Source organism: Mastigoproctus giganteus, chromosome 6, assembly GCF_048544385.1.
Source record: "Mastigoproctus giganteus isolate SK-2022 chromosome 6, ASM4854438v1, whole genome shotgun sequence".
Taxonomy (NCBI): Eukaryota; Metazoa; Arthropoda; class Arachnida; order Uropygi; family Thelyphonidae; genus Mastigoproctus; species Mastigoproctus giganteus.
Genome location: NC_143580.1, coordinates 184,288,772 through 184,304,682, shown reverse-complemented (window position 1 = coordinate 184,304,682; position 15,911 = coordinate 184,288,772). Strand labels below are relative to the sequence as shown.

Genomic DNA, 15,911 nt, shown 5'->3' with positions numbered 1-15,911 from the left:
TGCCCTCTAGTTTTTGTGTTCCCATTTCAGTGTGGAAATCCATTGTCATTCAGTCCATGCCCCTATTATCTCAGTGCATTATATGCATGTCAGGCCCCTCCCCCCAAGCTGCCTTGTTTTAGAGTTATCTTACACCTTTGTAATATCTCCCTCATATTAGCATTAGTAAAAGCACATAATGCAAGAAAGCAAGCTTATACAGCATCAGCCAAAAAAAAAAAAAAAAAAAAAAAACACCATCCACTTACTCCAATTTCACATTTCACAAATCCACTCGAAGTGTTTGTCTAGTTCTGCCTTGAATCTATTTAAGCTATCAACTTCTACAACAACAGATGGAAGTTTGTTCCAGCAATCAACCACCCGCTGGCTAAAGGCAAACTTCCACACATCTATCCTACAACTGTCTTTCCTCAGTTTGAATTTATGCCTCTCAGGCAATTATTCTGGGCAAGAGGAAGAATCCCATCAGCATTGAGCATTCTCAAACCATTCAAGGCTTTATACACCTCAATCAGATCATCTCGCAGGTGCCTAGTCTCCAGACACTGTAATTTGCAAAACTTAAGCCTTCTTCGTAGGAGCACCCCTTTGTTCCATCCACTAATCTTGTTGCCTTTCTCTACTCGTTCCAGCAGTTCTACATCCTTCTTAAAATGAGGCCTTCAGACCTGTATACAGTACTCAAGGTCAGACCTAACCATTGCCTTATACAAGGGGATAATCAGCTCTTTATCCCTGCTAGAAAAATTCCTGTATATCATTGACAAGACACCATCAGCTACTCTTGCAGACTGTCTTCACTGCTCAGAAAACTTCATACCTGCCAGCACAGTTACCTCCAGGTCCTTTTCATTCTCTACCACTGTCAGTGTAACAGTGGATCCCATTAGGGGCTCAGTGGCTAAAAGGCCAGATGAACAATACAAAACATTACACATCACAATATGCATACACTTCTTAAATTTCTGGCCTTTACTATGTACTGAATTATACAGCAATCTATACTACCCGGCAGTGTATACTATGTGGAGATGGGGGGGAACCGCTGGTGCCGCTTAACCCGAAAACACTGCCCTGTCAGTGTAGTACCACACAGTTGATACGTTACTTTGGGGTTACTGCTTTCCATATGCAGTACTTTACATTTGTCAATGTTAAACTTCATTTGCCACCTCTCAGTCCATCTGCTCAACTTTTCTAGATCCTGTTGCAGCAATGTACGGCATTTGTCAATGTTAAACTTCATTTGCCACCTCTCAGTCCATCTGCTCAACTTTTCTAGATCCTGTTGCAGCAATGTACTGTCATTAGTGTCGTTAATAACCCTGCTGACCTTCGTATCGTCTGTAAACTTGGACATTAAGCCTGATATACCATCATTAATAAATACAGAAAACAACAATGGACCCAACACTGAACCCTGGAGGACTCCACTAATAACATTAATCCATGAAGAGCAGTGTCCATTGATTACCACACTCTGTCTTCTCCCTCTCAACCATCCCTTTATCCATAGCAGCAATTTGCCTTCAATGCCACACTACTCCAATTTGTGCAGCAGTCTTCCATGTGCAACAGTATCAAAAGCCTTTCTAAAATCCAAATATATGATATCAAAATTATTCTTTGCATTCAGTTCCTTTGTGACTACATCATAGGATCTAATCAAATTGGTCAGACAAGATTATTCCTTAACAAGCCGATGCTGTGTCCGAGCTATAACTGAAGTCTTGTCTAAATGATCCGGCAGTGCTTCTTTAACCAGTGCCTCCATTAATTTTCCTGGAACAGAATTTAAATTAACAGGTCTGTAATTACTTATGTTGCCCTTTGATCTTCCTTTGTGAATTGGGGTCACATTTGCACATGTCCAGTCCATGGGTACCTCCCCTGAGTCCAAGGAAGCTCTCATAATTATGGCTAAGGGTATGTTTACTTCCTTTGCTGCCTCCTTTAATATTAGTATTAGTAGTATTAGTATTAGTAACGGCCGTATGGTGCAAGAAAGCCTATGGCTTATGCCGCACCAGCCAAAAAAAAAAAAATCCGAACAAAACAATGATAAAAACGAAAATTAAATAAATAAATAATAATAATTAATAAATAAATAAAAATAATAAAATGAAATTAAAAATTAAATAAAAAGGAAATTAATCCTATCATCCTATGCGCTTCCCTTACCCGAAAGTACTATCCAGATGACCTTTGAATTTCCCCAAACTGTCGGCCTCTACCACCCATGAAGGCAACTTATTCCAGTAATTTATAACTCGCTGGCTAAAATAAAACTTCCTGCAGTCCAATCTAAACATTTCCCCGCGTAACTTGAATTTATGTCCCCTAGTTCTAGCATCATTTATAATCTTGAAAATTTTGTCCTCATTCATTTTACTGATGCCTCTCAGAGCCTTAAACACCTCAATCAAATCTCCTCTAAGGTGTCTAGTTTCCAAACTCTGCAACCCACATATTCGAAGTCTTTCTTCATAAGGACGCCCTTTTGCCGATCTCACCAGGCGAGTTACCCTTCTTTGCACCCTTTCAAGAAGCTCGATGTCTTTCTTTAGGTGCGGTCTCCATACTTGAACACAGTATTCCAAGTGTGGTCTAACATAGGCCTTATATAATGGGATTATCACGTCCCTATCTCTACTTGCAAAAGTTCGATAGATCATCGATAGGACACCATGGGCCTTCCTTGCAACCTGTTTACAATGCTCAGAGAATTTCATGTCTGACCGTATCGTAACACCCAAGTCCCTTTCCTCCAGTACTGGGTTTAGTTGAACTCCACCAAGTGAATAAGTTATTTTGGGATTACTGTTTCCAGGTGTAATACCTTACACTTTGTTGGATTAAAGCACAGCTGCCATTTTTCTGACCATTCTTGCAGTCTATCTAGGTCTCTCTGAAGAAGCTCAGCTTGACAGTGATCATTAACTACTCTACCAATTTTAACATCATCTGCAAATTTAGACATCACGCCCTCTATCCCTTCATCAATGTCGTTTATGAAAATTAAAAACAACAGTGGTCCTAATACTGATCCTTGGGGAACCCCACTTCTTACATCAACCCAATCTGAGGAATAGCCATTTATCACAACCCTCTGCCTCCTGCCCTGAAGCCATCCTTCTATCCATCTAAGGATTTTCCCAGTGATTCCAACCTGTTCCAGCTTATAAAGCAACCGCTCATGTGGGACTGAGTCAAAAGCTTTGCTGAAATCTAAATAAACAATGTCGAAATTATTCCCTAAATCCAGCTCGTGAGTGACCCTTTCGAAATAGCGAACCAGATTTGTTAAACATGATTTTCCCTTTACAAAACCATGCTGAGTATCCTTGAGAATTTCAATTCTATCCAAATGATCCTGAATTCCACCCTTGATCAATGCCTCCATGATTTTCCCTACTACTGAAGTCAGACTGACAGGTCGATAATTTCCCACTTCCCACTTCATATAACTGGAGAGATTCCATTCACCCCAAGTGCCTTTCTTATGTTTATCTGCAACAATTTATCCTCCTTCACTTTCCTCTCAGTTATTACAAAATCATCTTGTCACTGCCAGAGTTTAATTCACCTCTGGCATTCCCCTCCCTGAATAACTTCTCATGTGTGAATGTAGATGCAAAATACTCATTTAGTTTGTTAGCTAACTGCGCAGGATCATCAACATTTGAACCAATGATATCAAGTGGACCAATCTGATTTATACCCTTCCTTCTAGAGTTTACATAAGTAAAGAACTCTTTGCTTATGTAATTTTCTTTGCATCCTTTGCCAAAAATTTCTCGTAATCTGCCTTTACCTTACTAACCTCCTTTGTGACTTGGTTACAGACCAGCTTATATCTATCATAGGCTTCCGTGTCACCTGTTAATTTATATGTATCCCATGCATTTTTCTTCTCTGCCACATGTCTCATTAGTTCATCTGACATCCATTTAGGCCTAAACCTTGAACAATATTTCTTAGTTGGTATTGTAAAGCCTAGTAGCTTCCAAGATAAGTTCTTTGAATGCTTTCCATTTTGAATTTGCTGTTGGTAACATCATCAGTTGGTCCCACTGTATAGAATTTAAATACTGACTCAGACCATCGTAGTCGCCTTTATGAAAACAAAAACACTTCCCTTTACCCCTTATGGTAGTTACCTCTTTGAGTAAATCTCACTTTTATCACACTGTGATAACAGTCACATAGTGGTTCCTTTATCTAGATTCTTAATGCATTAAGAATCACTACTGATAATCAGATCAAGAGATTACTTCCTGTAGTTGCCTCCCGAACATGCTGCTGTAGAAAACAATCATCCAATGAATCCAAAAAAGCCTTGCTAGTGTGTGAGTAACCAATTCACAATTTCCAGTCAATATATGGGAAATTAAAATCCCCCATTATAAGACACTCTGATTTACTGGCCCACTCTATTTCTGTGTACAGGTGTTTATTATACTCATCAGAGTCATTAGGCCTTTAACACATACTCCTACTCTCAACTTTGCTTTCCCAGTGCTTATGTCAGACCAAACTGTCTCAACACTGCTCTGTCCAGCCATGTCGTCTGGCCATACTTCTTTGGATTTTATGTGTTTCTTAACTAATAGCATAAACCTTTTCCCTTCCTATCCTGTGTATCCTTTCTGTACGCATTTTACTCCCCAAATTACAGTTCTGCATTCCTTATGGGTGCTTCTCTTCGTGGACTAATGTTATTAGTGGAGTCCCACAGGGTTCGGTGTTGGGTCCACTGTTGTTTTGTGTATTTATCAATGATATTGATGAAGGTATATCAGGCTTAATGTCGAAGTTTGCAGATGACACAAAGGTTGGCAGGGTTGTTAATGACAGTAATGGCAGTGTGCTACTGCAACAGGATCTAGATAATTTGGGCAGATGGGCTAAGAAGTGGCAACTGAATTCAACCTTGACAAATGCAAAGTACTGCATATGGGTAGAAGTAACCCCAGAGAAACGTACCAACTGTGTGGTACTACACTTAAGGTGGTAGAAAATGAAAAAGACCTGGGAGTAATTGTGCAGCCAGATATGAAGTTTTCTGAGCAGTGCAGACAGGCTGCTAGGGCGGGTCATGGGGTTTTGTCAATGATATATAGGAATTTTGCTAGCAGGGAAAAGGAGGTGATTGTCCCTCTGTATAAGGCAATGGTCAGGCCACGCCTTGAGTGCTGCGTACAGGTCTGGAGGCCTCATTTTAGGAAGGATGTAGATTTGCTTGAGCGTGTACAGAGAAGGGCAACACGATTGGTGAGGGGAATGAAGGGATTCTCTTACCAAGAGAGGCTTAAGTTCTGCAAATTGCAGTGGCTGGAGACTAGGCACCTGCGCGGTGATCTGATTGAGGTCTATAAGGCCTTGAATGGGTTGAGCACGCTGAATTCTGATGGGATCCTTCCACTTGTTCAGATTACCAACCTACGGGGACATAAGTTCAAATTAAGAAAGGACAGATGTAGAATAGATGTGCGGAAATTTGCCTTTAGCCAGCGGGTGGTTAATTGCTGGAACAAACTTCCATCTGTCGTTGTGGAAGTTGATAGGTTAAATAAATTTAAGGAGGAACTGGACAGGCATTTGGAGGGAATGGTGTGATTTTTTTTTTTTTTGGCTGATGCTGCATAAGCTCCTACACTTGCTTTCTTGCATCATGTGCCAATACTACTACTACTACTACTATCCCAACAATATCTGCCTTTGATGTTTTGACCAACATCACAAATTCATCAAAGTTATTTACCAAACTCCTAGGATTGGTAATCGTGCAAGTATACATGCACTTGTTCCTATTCTTAGCTACCCTAACACAGCCCATGTATTTACTTGTTCTGCAATGAATCCCAGCAGTCTCCGGAATCCCATGCATCTGTTTTCTAGGCTGCTGCTCATTTCAATAGAAGCAGTGCAAGAATAACCTGTGCCACTGGCTACTATTAATCTATTAGTCAGCGTATCCCCCCAAGCTAGCAGTTTTCTGACCCACCTAATACTGCCTCGATAGCATCAGTAAATATTCTTGCACCCTTTCTATTTAAGTGTATCCCATCCCTGTAGAACCAGTCTCTCCTGTTAAGAAGCACAGACCAGGATGAGAAATATTCTACCCCTTGAGCCTTGCACAATGTTTCCAGGGCCGAATTGGTCGACAAGGCTCTCATCATATACTCCCTCCTATCATGTCTGGGCAGAATTGCAAACAGTTTCAAATTCAACGCTAACTCTCGGCTTTTTTTTTTTTTTTTCAAATATTGACCTGTACTTGTTAAGTAATTCCACCTGTCTTCTCTTAATATCATTAGTGCCAACGTGTACAACAAAATCACCTTTTGTGCCCTTAAAAGATGATATCTGCTCTACAACTTCATCAACCTTTGCCCACTGGCAGACATACCCTGGTCCTGTTCCACCTATCCTTTTGCACAATGTTTCCCTTTTTCCTGGCGATAGTCACCGACAACAACTCTTCATATGAATGAAGAATTGCCCATCTCTGGACCCTTTCAAACATTTCAGCACATTTTCTTTAAATGTGGGTCATCAAATCTCAACACAGTATGGAGGTTATAATTTCATTTGTAATGGAACTATAACCTCCTCCTTCCCATCAGTAGCAGCAGTAGTCTAAGCAATGTTTCTTCTCAAATAATACTGCTTAAAGGTGAAAATGACCCCTTGATCCATAGACTTCTCTTTTTCATCTACCAGTTCCAGAGGCACTCACTTTATTTTATCTTGTCACTCATCTGAACCACATGGCAAAACACACTTCTACAAGTTGTTGTTTTACTAAAACTATGAAAACTGAAACTGCTGAAACAATACTGAAAGTTGTATCAATACCATTGTTTTAATTTCACTTTCAGATTTATAAGGCATGTTAACTTCTAGTCTCTACTAATGCTAATGCCTCATAAATAAATCAGTGAATTTTCTGTTTGTATTCTGACAATCACAAAAAATGAAGAGTTCACAATTACTATGATGCTAGCCTAGTCATTTACTAGGCTAACATCATGGTGTATCAAAAATGCAAAATTGTACATAACTTACAGATATATGTGCATATATTGGACAGTTGATATCTGTATGGAATGTACATATCATCCATCAAATTTATACATTAACTGGATGTATCATAACTGAGTGTCAGGTGTATTTGTAAAATGTGGTAAAATTTCTTATAAGTTGGAACAAGAGTGTTACAGAATTTACCATCTTAAAGAATGAAATAATAATAAAGACACTCTTACTTGGAGTGAAAAATAGGATTAAGAATTTTTATTGAGAAAACCTCGGTACTACATCTTACCTTGAAATGTAGCCGAGTCATTAAGAGTGTATCAAGAATTTATTTTGGAAATTCTTGATCCTGTTTTTTCATGTTGGGTAAGAATGTGTTTTTATTATTATTTTAATATTTAAGAAGGTAAAAATTATTTTATTTAATGAAGTGGTAGTTGCTCATTGTGTGAAAACTAGCTTTTAATCTGCTAGCTTTCACACAATCACACACAGTAAGATCAGATAAGATAAGATTTTTCACACAATAAGATCAGCTTAGAGTACGATTAACCAAAAATTACATGGACAAAAATATTCCCCCCTCTCTAGTAAAATAAAATTGATTTATACAGGTGAAACCAGTTATAACGCAATGCTTGGATCCAAAGACACATTCTAGGATCACGTTAGAATATTCTAGCCATTTATTGGCATTCAAACTTCATACATACTGTCAATTTTTCTTGTCTCCTTTTTTGCACGATAATTGCAATACTACATCTAAGAAAAATCACACAAAGAATAATAATGGAAATAAAAATAATTATTCCATTGTGTTGTTTCAATCTTTTATTGATGGTACTGTACAATAAAGTATTTAAAAAAAAAAACAATATTCATATTGTTAAATATACATAAACATGCACCTTTTGTCAAAAAACAAATCATACTCACAAAAACTGCTTTTCCACATGACTGTTACATTCGTATTTTGAAATTAACCAGCGATTAAAATTTGGGAGAAAAACAAAAACATAATGCACTCTGTGTTCCTCCAACTACTAAGTAAACATTAGCAAACATACTTGCACATTTTAGTTGTTACTTTCAAGTCTTTCATATTTTAAAAAACTGTACCAAGGGTTGACTGTTTCATTGCATCTTTGTTTCTTTTTAACAATTTCAATAAGGCATTCTAATTGCAAAATTGAAAGGGAATCTACCTTTTCTGTTTCAAGAAATTTAAGTCCATTTTGAAAACCAGTGTTTCCACGATACAAGTCAACAATTAAAATTACAAGTCATTTATTATCGTTCTTATGGAAATCAAAGGATAATGCGTATTGCAGATTTGCATTATTGCAAATTCATGTTATCGCACATTCGCAAACTGAAAATATCGCATGTGTTCACAAGGAATCCAAAATGTTGATCTTCAGTGACTAAAAACACATTTCAACTGACAAAAAATGGGAGCCATGTCGCATTGCGTTATAAGCAGAATCACATTTTAACTGGTTTCAGCTGTACTTGTTTTGCAAGTACACCAGCAATGTTTTTAGGTAAAACCTTGGCAGAGAACAGTTTTCCTGTTAAGAAGAAAGCAGTTCATTAGGTGAAAATTTTAAGTTAGATATTGTAAAATTTTTATGGTAGTATTTAACCAAATTTTAAGATCAGATTCAGAGAGTTTTCATTTAGAGTGGTCAACTCATTTTGAATTCTGTCAGAGACTGGAAGAAATCTTAAGGGCCTCTTCAGTTGAGAATGTTGTAAGATGATCTGGGAGGTGTTTCCCCCATTACTATTCCACGTTATTCAGTCTATAAATCCGCACTTTTACAAATATAATACAGTGAATCCTAATTATTTCAAAGTTCAAGAGACAAAAATATATTTTCTTCAATTTTAAATGGGGTTGAACTATATGTGAAGAAGAATTTTTAGTTACAAAAGAATCTTTGAGTCCCAATCTTTTATTCCAATTCATCCAGTTCATCCCAAAGTTTTTGAGATGAATTGAAGCCCAAGTTAGCTCTCTTTTTTTAGAGGAGCTCACAAATGCTTTAACAGAGTGAAGCAAACTAGCAGCATCTTACCAGAAAGTCTTTCACAACACATTAAAGCAGTCATTACAGCCAAAGGTGGACCAACATAACTGTTAATTTCTTTGAATAAATTCATTCATGTTTTGTTCATACCTACTTGTGTCCCATGATTTTGATTGCTTGCAATCTTAGCAAGCACTTTTCACAACTTGCCAGGTGGGGTTTTAAGAATATAAATCGTCCCCCATATTCTCCATAAGTGGACAAATTAGTGAATTATAGAAGGGACTGATAAGCTCAACCATCATTCACTTATTTTGTCCACTTATGAAGAATTTTTTTTAATGCTTTTTTTTTTTTTTTTTCTCTTTCATCTGTGAAAATACCGATAGCAGAAATTGTGTAGGTTTTTATGTTGTTATGGTGAAATGTGTTTCCCCTTTACTGAAATCTTCAATCATATAAAAAATAATTCTTTTTTTTTTTTTTTTTAATTATGTTGGTCCTCAATTTGAAGGAAGTGTATGAAATATGTATTCTTTAACTTTCATCTAACTCAGGCAGTTGCTCTTGACCTTCCTGAGGCTGTTTATCTTGTTTGATTTAAAGGTTTTCTAGACAGACTTCCATCTTATGACCCACTACTTTTTTTTTTTTTTTAATATATATATATATATATTTATATATAATTGGGTATCCAGTTTTCTCTTTACCTGTTCACTGCAGGTGAACAGCCCCAACTTCTGAAATATCCACCACTTACCCCTTAAATGCTGATCTTGTAATTCTCAAATTTGTCAAAGAAAACTTAGTTAACTTCAATCCTAAAACTCAGTCCTGTCTTTTTTTCCTTGGAAAAGGGAATCTGCTCCTATGCTCATCTTTGACACTCAGATTTCTAGACAAGACCACTTCTCTATTAGGGTTTACCCTGACTTCTAATCTCTCTTGGCATAGGCATATCACAAATATTGTTCCTACACCTCAAATATACTTCCCCCCCCCCTCCTCTCACTCTTGTTACATTTCTTCTAAACAACTTCACCCGTTGATTGTTTCCTCACATCTGGGGTAGTGCCCCCAAAACCTGTCATTCTTCTGAAATGGTATCTAATTCCCTCCACACTCTTCCAAACCAGTGTGTACAAGTGCTACAGAGACGCCTCCTTAGCCAGGTGGGCAGTAGCAGCAGTGCATAGCACACGCTTCTTGATTAGACCGGGGTTTGAGCCCGTGACCACCAAATACAGAGGATGTGGAAAAGTCGGGGAATGAGCACCGCATATCCCTGGAGCAATATGGCCTTAGTTGCTAATGCTCCTAAAAACCAAATAACAGACAAACAAACAAGTGCTACAAACAATCAGCATTCATCCACTGTCTAACTCCAAACTCACAGAACTAACTCTCTTCGTCACTACTTCTGATTTCTTGACAACCTTCCCAAAAATTACAGTCTGCAGAACTTCTTATCTGATGTCGATGAGTACATTCTGTCTCCTCAGCCTTCAACTGATACTAGGTGATATGTTCCATAGGTTCTAATACCTTTTGTGTTTGGGGATTTCATTTAAAAAAAGGAAAAAATATGTAACATTTGTTCCTTTCTTTGTGGTGGATTTAGTTTTCTTGAAGCGCCTGTGGTAACAGAATTCTTTCCATTGTGTTCAGTTTGAGGTGCTCTCAATAAACAAATCACCAGGTACTGTATAATGTAGTGTTTTTCGACTGCTAGTTTCCTTGTTGATACAATAAAGACTATTAACTGTCAAAATGAGCCAAGCAGGTGTTATGTATATTGGACTTAAAATCATGGCTCAAGTCATGGAAAGTGACATGTCATAGGTGAGCAGGGCTTCAAATACAGCATCTGGAACCTTACATTGTATCAATCTTTTTTTTAGCAAATGAGTAACTATTTATGTTCATTTCCAGATCACTTTCTTCCGAGTTACTTTGACTTAGATTCAACATGTTCTGAAAGTCAAAATGAAATAATGCAGTTTTCTTATGTGCATATACAAAACATATATAAACGTACTTCCTTTGTAATCTTAATTACATAGTTGATGATCATCCGAATTATTGTTGAATTTTGAACTGCCATCTGATGTGATAGAGTGATTACTTTTTATTTGATGCTCACTCTTAAATCTTTAATTTTAGTAGATTTTATGACATCTTTTTGGGGCCCATGCCAAGTGCTAGTAATTATTAAAATTTTGTAAATGTATTATAGTTTTAAGTGTGCTATACTGAGAGCAGTCACATAATTTTCATTATTAGGAAGGATGTTTGAAAAACCTTTGCAGGTGATTGATTATAGCAAAAATAGAACTTCTCTAGCATTATTACAGTATGTGCAAATGAGAGAGCATTTGTTTCCTTGTCTATTTTCTAGGTGGCATTCCCATCAAATAAGGCAACCTAACTTGCTGTGTCAGCCCAGGTTGAAAAATTCAGTGCCATTGACTTCTTATGAGTTCCTTCCTAAAGGCCTCAGACCAGTGGACATCCATCACAAAATGAATGCATTGCATGGAGAAACATGTGATGCACCACCAGTATATCTTTTACTGGTGGTGCAATAACTTCAAAGGATGAACAAGAGTGCTCCAACCATTCTCAATATCAGAGAGCCTTGAAGCTGTGGACATGTTCATTAAAGGAGAATGCTGACTAACAGTTGTGACATTGTTGCACATAAACATTTTGTATGCAGTGACTATGACATTGCACTGAATAGCTTGCTCTACAGAAGGTTGTAGCATGATGGATGTTAAACCAACCATCTGAATACAACAAAATGTTACATGACTTATATTCCAGAAAACGTACAGCACTACTCCAACAATGGTAATGCCACACCTGAAATGTTGCAGCAGAACATGACACAAAAATTCCCTACCCATCAATCACACACTTTCACACCATGCTTATCTAAAAACATTATGCCGTGCCTTTTTAGATAGGCACGGTGTGTGACACCCATTGAGTTTCTTGTTCTTCCTGGCTAACATGTTAATTCTGATTTATATTTTGTAATATTATCATGTCTGGGAGCAGCCATTGTTCAAAGATAACCAACAGTGTTTAGAAGATGAGAAGATGTGCTGTTGTTGTTGTTGTTATTTGGTTTTTAGGAGCATTAGCAACTAAGGCCATATTGCTCCAAGAATATGTGGTGGTCATTCCTTGACCTTTCCGCATCCTCCGTATTTGGTGGTGACGGGCTCGAATCCCGGTCTAATCAAGAAACGTGTGCTACGCACTGCTGCTCCTTCCCACCTGGCTACAGAGACGCCGCTGTTGTTGCACAACATTGCACAATCACACACACCACACTAGATGTTGCTAACAAAATTTGATCCTGGGACTTGATTGTTCTTATATAGCTTCTACTCCTCACTCCCGGCAATTTGTGGCTTTTTTTAGTTCACTGAAGAATACTCTTGCTTGCTAGTTCTTCCAAGCTAAAAGAAGTGCCAGAACTGCTGTTTATAACTGGTTTCACACAACTTGACATCCTCTTTAACAGAAGAATTCAGAAAGTAGTGCCACAAAGTAGAAAGTAGTGGAACAAATGTTTGAAAAATAACCTAACAAATTGCTCTCTTATTTGATATAATGTAATTTTATCTGGAATTATATATTTGCTGTAATAAATCATTTGCAGTTTTTGTGAATAAACTTTTACACACTTGCCTGACCTCTCATTTGACTCTAAATTGTTCACTTTTTTGCATACTTTTTCTAAATGAGACTGCCCACTGTCTAACGAAAGACCAATAAGTCTCAAAATAGCTGTGATGGCAGTGCTTAAATAAGTTTTTAATGAATAGTGGATTCATCTCTTTTGGTGACACTATTCAATTTAAAATCATATTAGTCATTTTAGATCAGATCATGGATAAAGCTATTTCTAAAGTAAATATATCCACAAGTCTTGTCACTTTTACTCTCATAGAAGGAATGCAGTAGAGTTCGTTGCTATCAAATTAGTATATGAGATCTTTGTGGCTAGAACTATTCATTTTATATAAAGAATGGCTATGAAATATATGGAATTCTAATAGTCTTTTTAATGGGTTAATAAACTGATTATTTTGATGGTCAGTGAAATCTGACAAAAGAAACAATCCTTAGATGTTACTTGCTACTATCATTCTGTTAAAAGTATTGTAAACTTTGAATCATCACTAGGATAATACTGAGGCATTCACATTATCTCATTGGTCAATGAACTTCAGATTTATTACTCAGAGAAATTACAGGCTGATGGAATTTAATTTTTCTTTTTTAAATTATTGATTGTCTTCAATTAATTATGTTATCCATCTGAAGTTTTTATACCGATTTGATAATTGCGGTTTTAATATTTTGAATTATATTATAAAATATGATTAGCAATTTTGAATTTAGCCAATGGTTGAAGGGAGTTAATCCCCAAGAGAACAGCATGCATAATCTAGTAAATTATTCTAATTGAACTGTAATATTAGTGGTGAGCACTCTTTTTTATATGTAGGATCTAGTTGAAGCTCAGGAAAAGCTAAAGTTGCAGTCTAAAGAATTGAAAGATGCTTTACAGCAAAGAAAATTAGCTTTGACAGAATATACCGAGATTAGTGATAAGTGAGTAATCAGAGTATATGACTCATTAATTAAATGATTTTGTGTAAGATGCTCAAACAATATTAATACTATAACTCCAAATTCTATGTGTTACTTATGTAAAAGTTGTGATTTTTTTTAATTCTCAATTGTAGACAGTGCAATTTTTCAGGCATATATACTATAAAATAGCATATATACTAATACTATAATTTAATAGCATATATATTATTAAAAATATATATATAAATATAATTTTTTGTTTCTACTCCAAATTGGCCATACAATAGAGTCATGAGAAGTGTGTTGTTGATTATACTGTATGGAGTACTGTATGGTACTTACCTCTAATACCACTTTGCAGAATGCAGCAAAAGTCTCACAGTTATGCATTGTTTTCCCAAAAATAAAACATAAAGAGTTGCAACAGTATGTTAGCAGTAACTTGAGCATTATTCTTTTATAATAAATTTCCCAAATCTTGTTCTGGCTTTTGACTGTGCCCCTCTTTTGCTAAAAAGGTATTTATTTTTTCATAATAGATGGTTTCTAAAATTATTCAATTTCTGACCAAAGACACTCTTAAGTTTCTATTTTGAAGTTTTGTCATGTCTTTTAATTTTGAAGAATGAGAATAAAAACTTAAACACATCCAAGAAAGTTTCTTTAGTAGACATAAATTTTAGCATACAGTCAGTCCTCGTATAGCACGATAGTTGTGTTCCTAGAAACCCTCATGCAGTATAAATAACAGGCCCTATGGGAAAAATAGGGTTAAGTGCTGACCACCCAAGATAAGGGAACGATATCATAATAAAATACTTGCGTATTTTATTACGACTATTACATAATAAAATATTGCTAATGGTTTTGCTTCTATCGTAAACAAACTTGTTCTTTATTTGATCTTCTGTCCAAACAGATGACAGCTGTTCCATCTCTTCCAATTCTTTGTGTCTTGATCTAATGGATTTTGTTACACTTTGAGTTGTTCCTGCTATGAAAGTTGTTTTTATTTTCTCTGAATTATTTCTAATTCTCGGTGTTGCCTCATTTAGGTCTATAGCATGTGCAGTGTCACATATTCTTTCATTTCGCTCAAAGCATTTCACAATTTTTTTCTCTATCAACAGAGGCAGACTGGCCATAAGCCTTCCCGGGGGAAACCCCGGCGGGCTGGAGGCCAGAAGACGATGGAGGCCGGTGTGATTTTGGCCATAAACGCTAGTATGAGGCCACTACAAATTTTCCCGGTTAAGAATTTTTGACTCAATCCGCCTCTGTCTATTGATATTGCTTTTCTTTTTCTCTCTGAATCTGTAGTGTCTTTGCCAGGACACTTACTTTTCACACTTTTTAAGTATTTTACTCATTTTTAGGGAATAAAGCACAATTATAAAATGAGGAGGCATGCTTGATACACATAAACCTGTGCATGTGTAGCAACTGTATAAACAACACTGTAAAGGCAGAGACACTTTTAACACCTCACTAGCTCACATTTTACTAAAGCACATTTCTGGAGGTCGCTACCATAAAACAATAAAAACAATTTTCAGTTGTGTTTCTGCTAGTGGACTCTGTTATAAACTGATAGCAAATTTGATCTAATTACATTTGCGATAATACCGATAGCTGGAATTGTGTGGGTTTTTACTTTATTATTGTGAAATGTGCTTCCCCCTTCACTGACATACAAAAACATAAATACATTTTCAGAATCTTCTCTTCATTCCTATCATATTGCTTTCAGTTGGGATGATTCTGTGTTCAACTGCCATTTCTTGTAACCACAAAGGCGAATCATGCTTAAGTGAATTCGGTTTGTGTTATATACGATATCGTTCCCTTATTTATAAATTGTGTATGATTGAATTCATGTAGTGTAAACACGTGTTATATGAGGACTGACTGTACTTACATTCAAATTTTCTCATTTAAATAAATTGATTGATAACTGGAGTTTCTTAAACAGAAAGCTTTACTTAAACAAGGTGGCCACCGCTTAATAAGACCTTTATACTGTAATTCATTTCTCAACCAATACAATACATTCAAGCCTTTTTTTTTTTTTTTTTTTTTATTATGCAAAAGTATCCAGCACATATTAGGTTTGTTTTTTATGCATCTTCATCAACTTTTAATTTGATATAAACTCAATTTTTATATGTAATTTTTTTTGTTTGATGTTTTTTGAATTCTTTTCTCTCTTGCAATTGG

The 15,911-nt window shown here is 36.4% G+C and overlaps 1 protein-coding gene across 1 annotated transcript in view; it reads left to right on the top strand.

Moving 5' to 3' along the window:
* LOC150084800 (serine/threonine-protein kinase Genghis Khan-like) overlaps positions 1 to 15,911 on the top strand; it is a 477,571-nt gene that overhangs the window by 282,445 nt on the left and 179,215 nt on the right. The window contains exon 14 of the mRNA XM_090376356.1: positions 13,606 to 13,712. Coding sequence (XP_090232482.1) covers positions 13,606 to 13,712 — 107 coding nt within the window. The remainder of the gene's footprint in view (positions 1 to 13,605; positions 13,713 to 15,911) is intronic.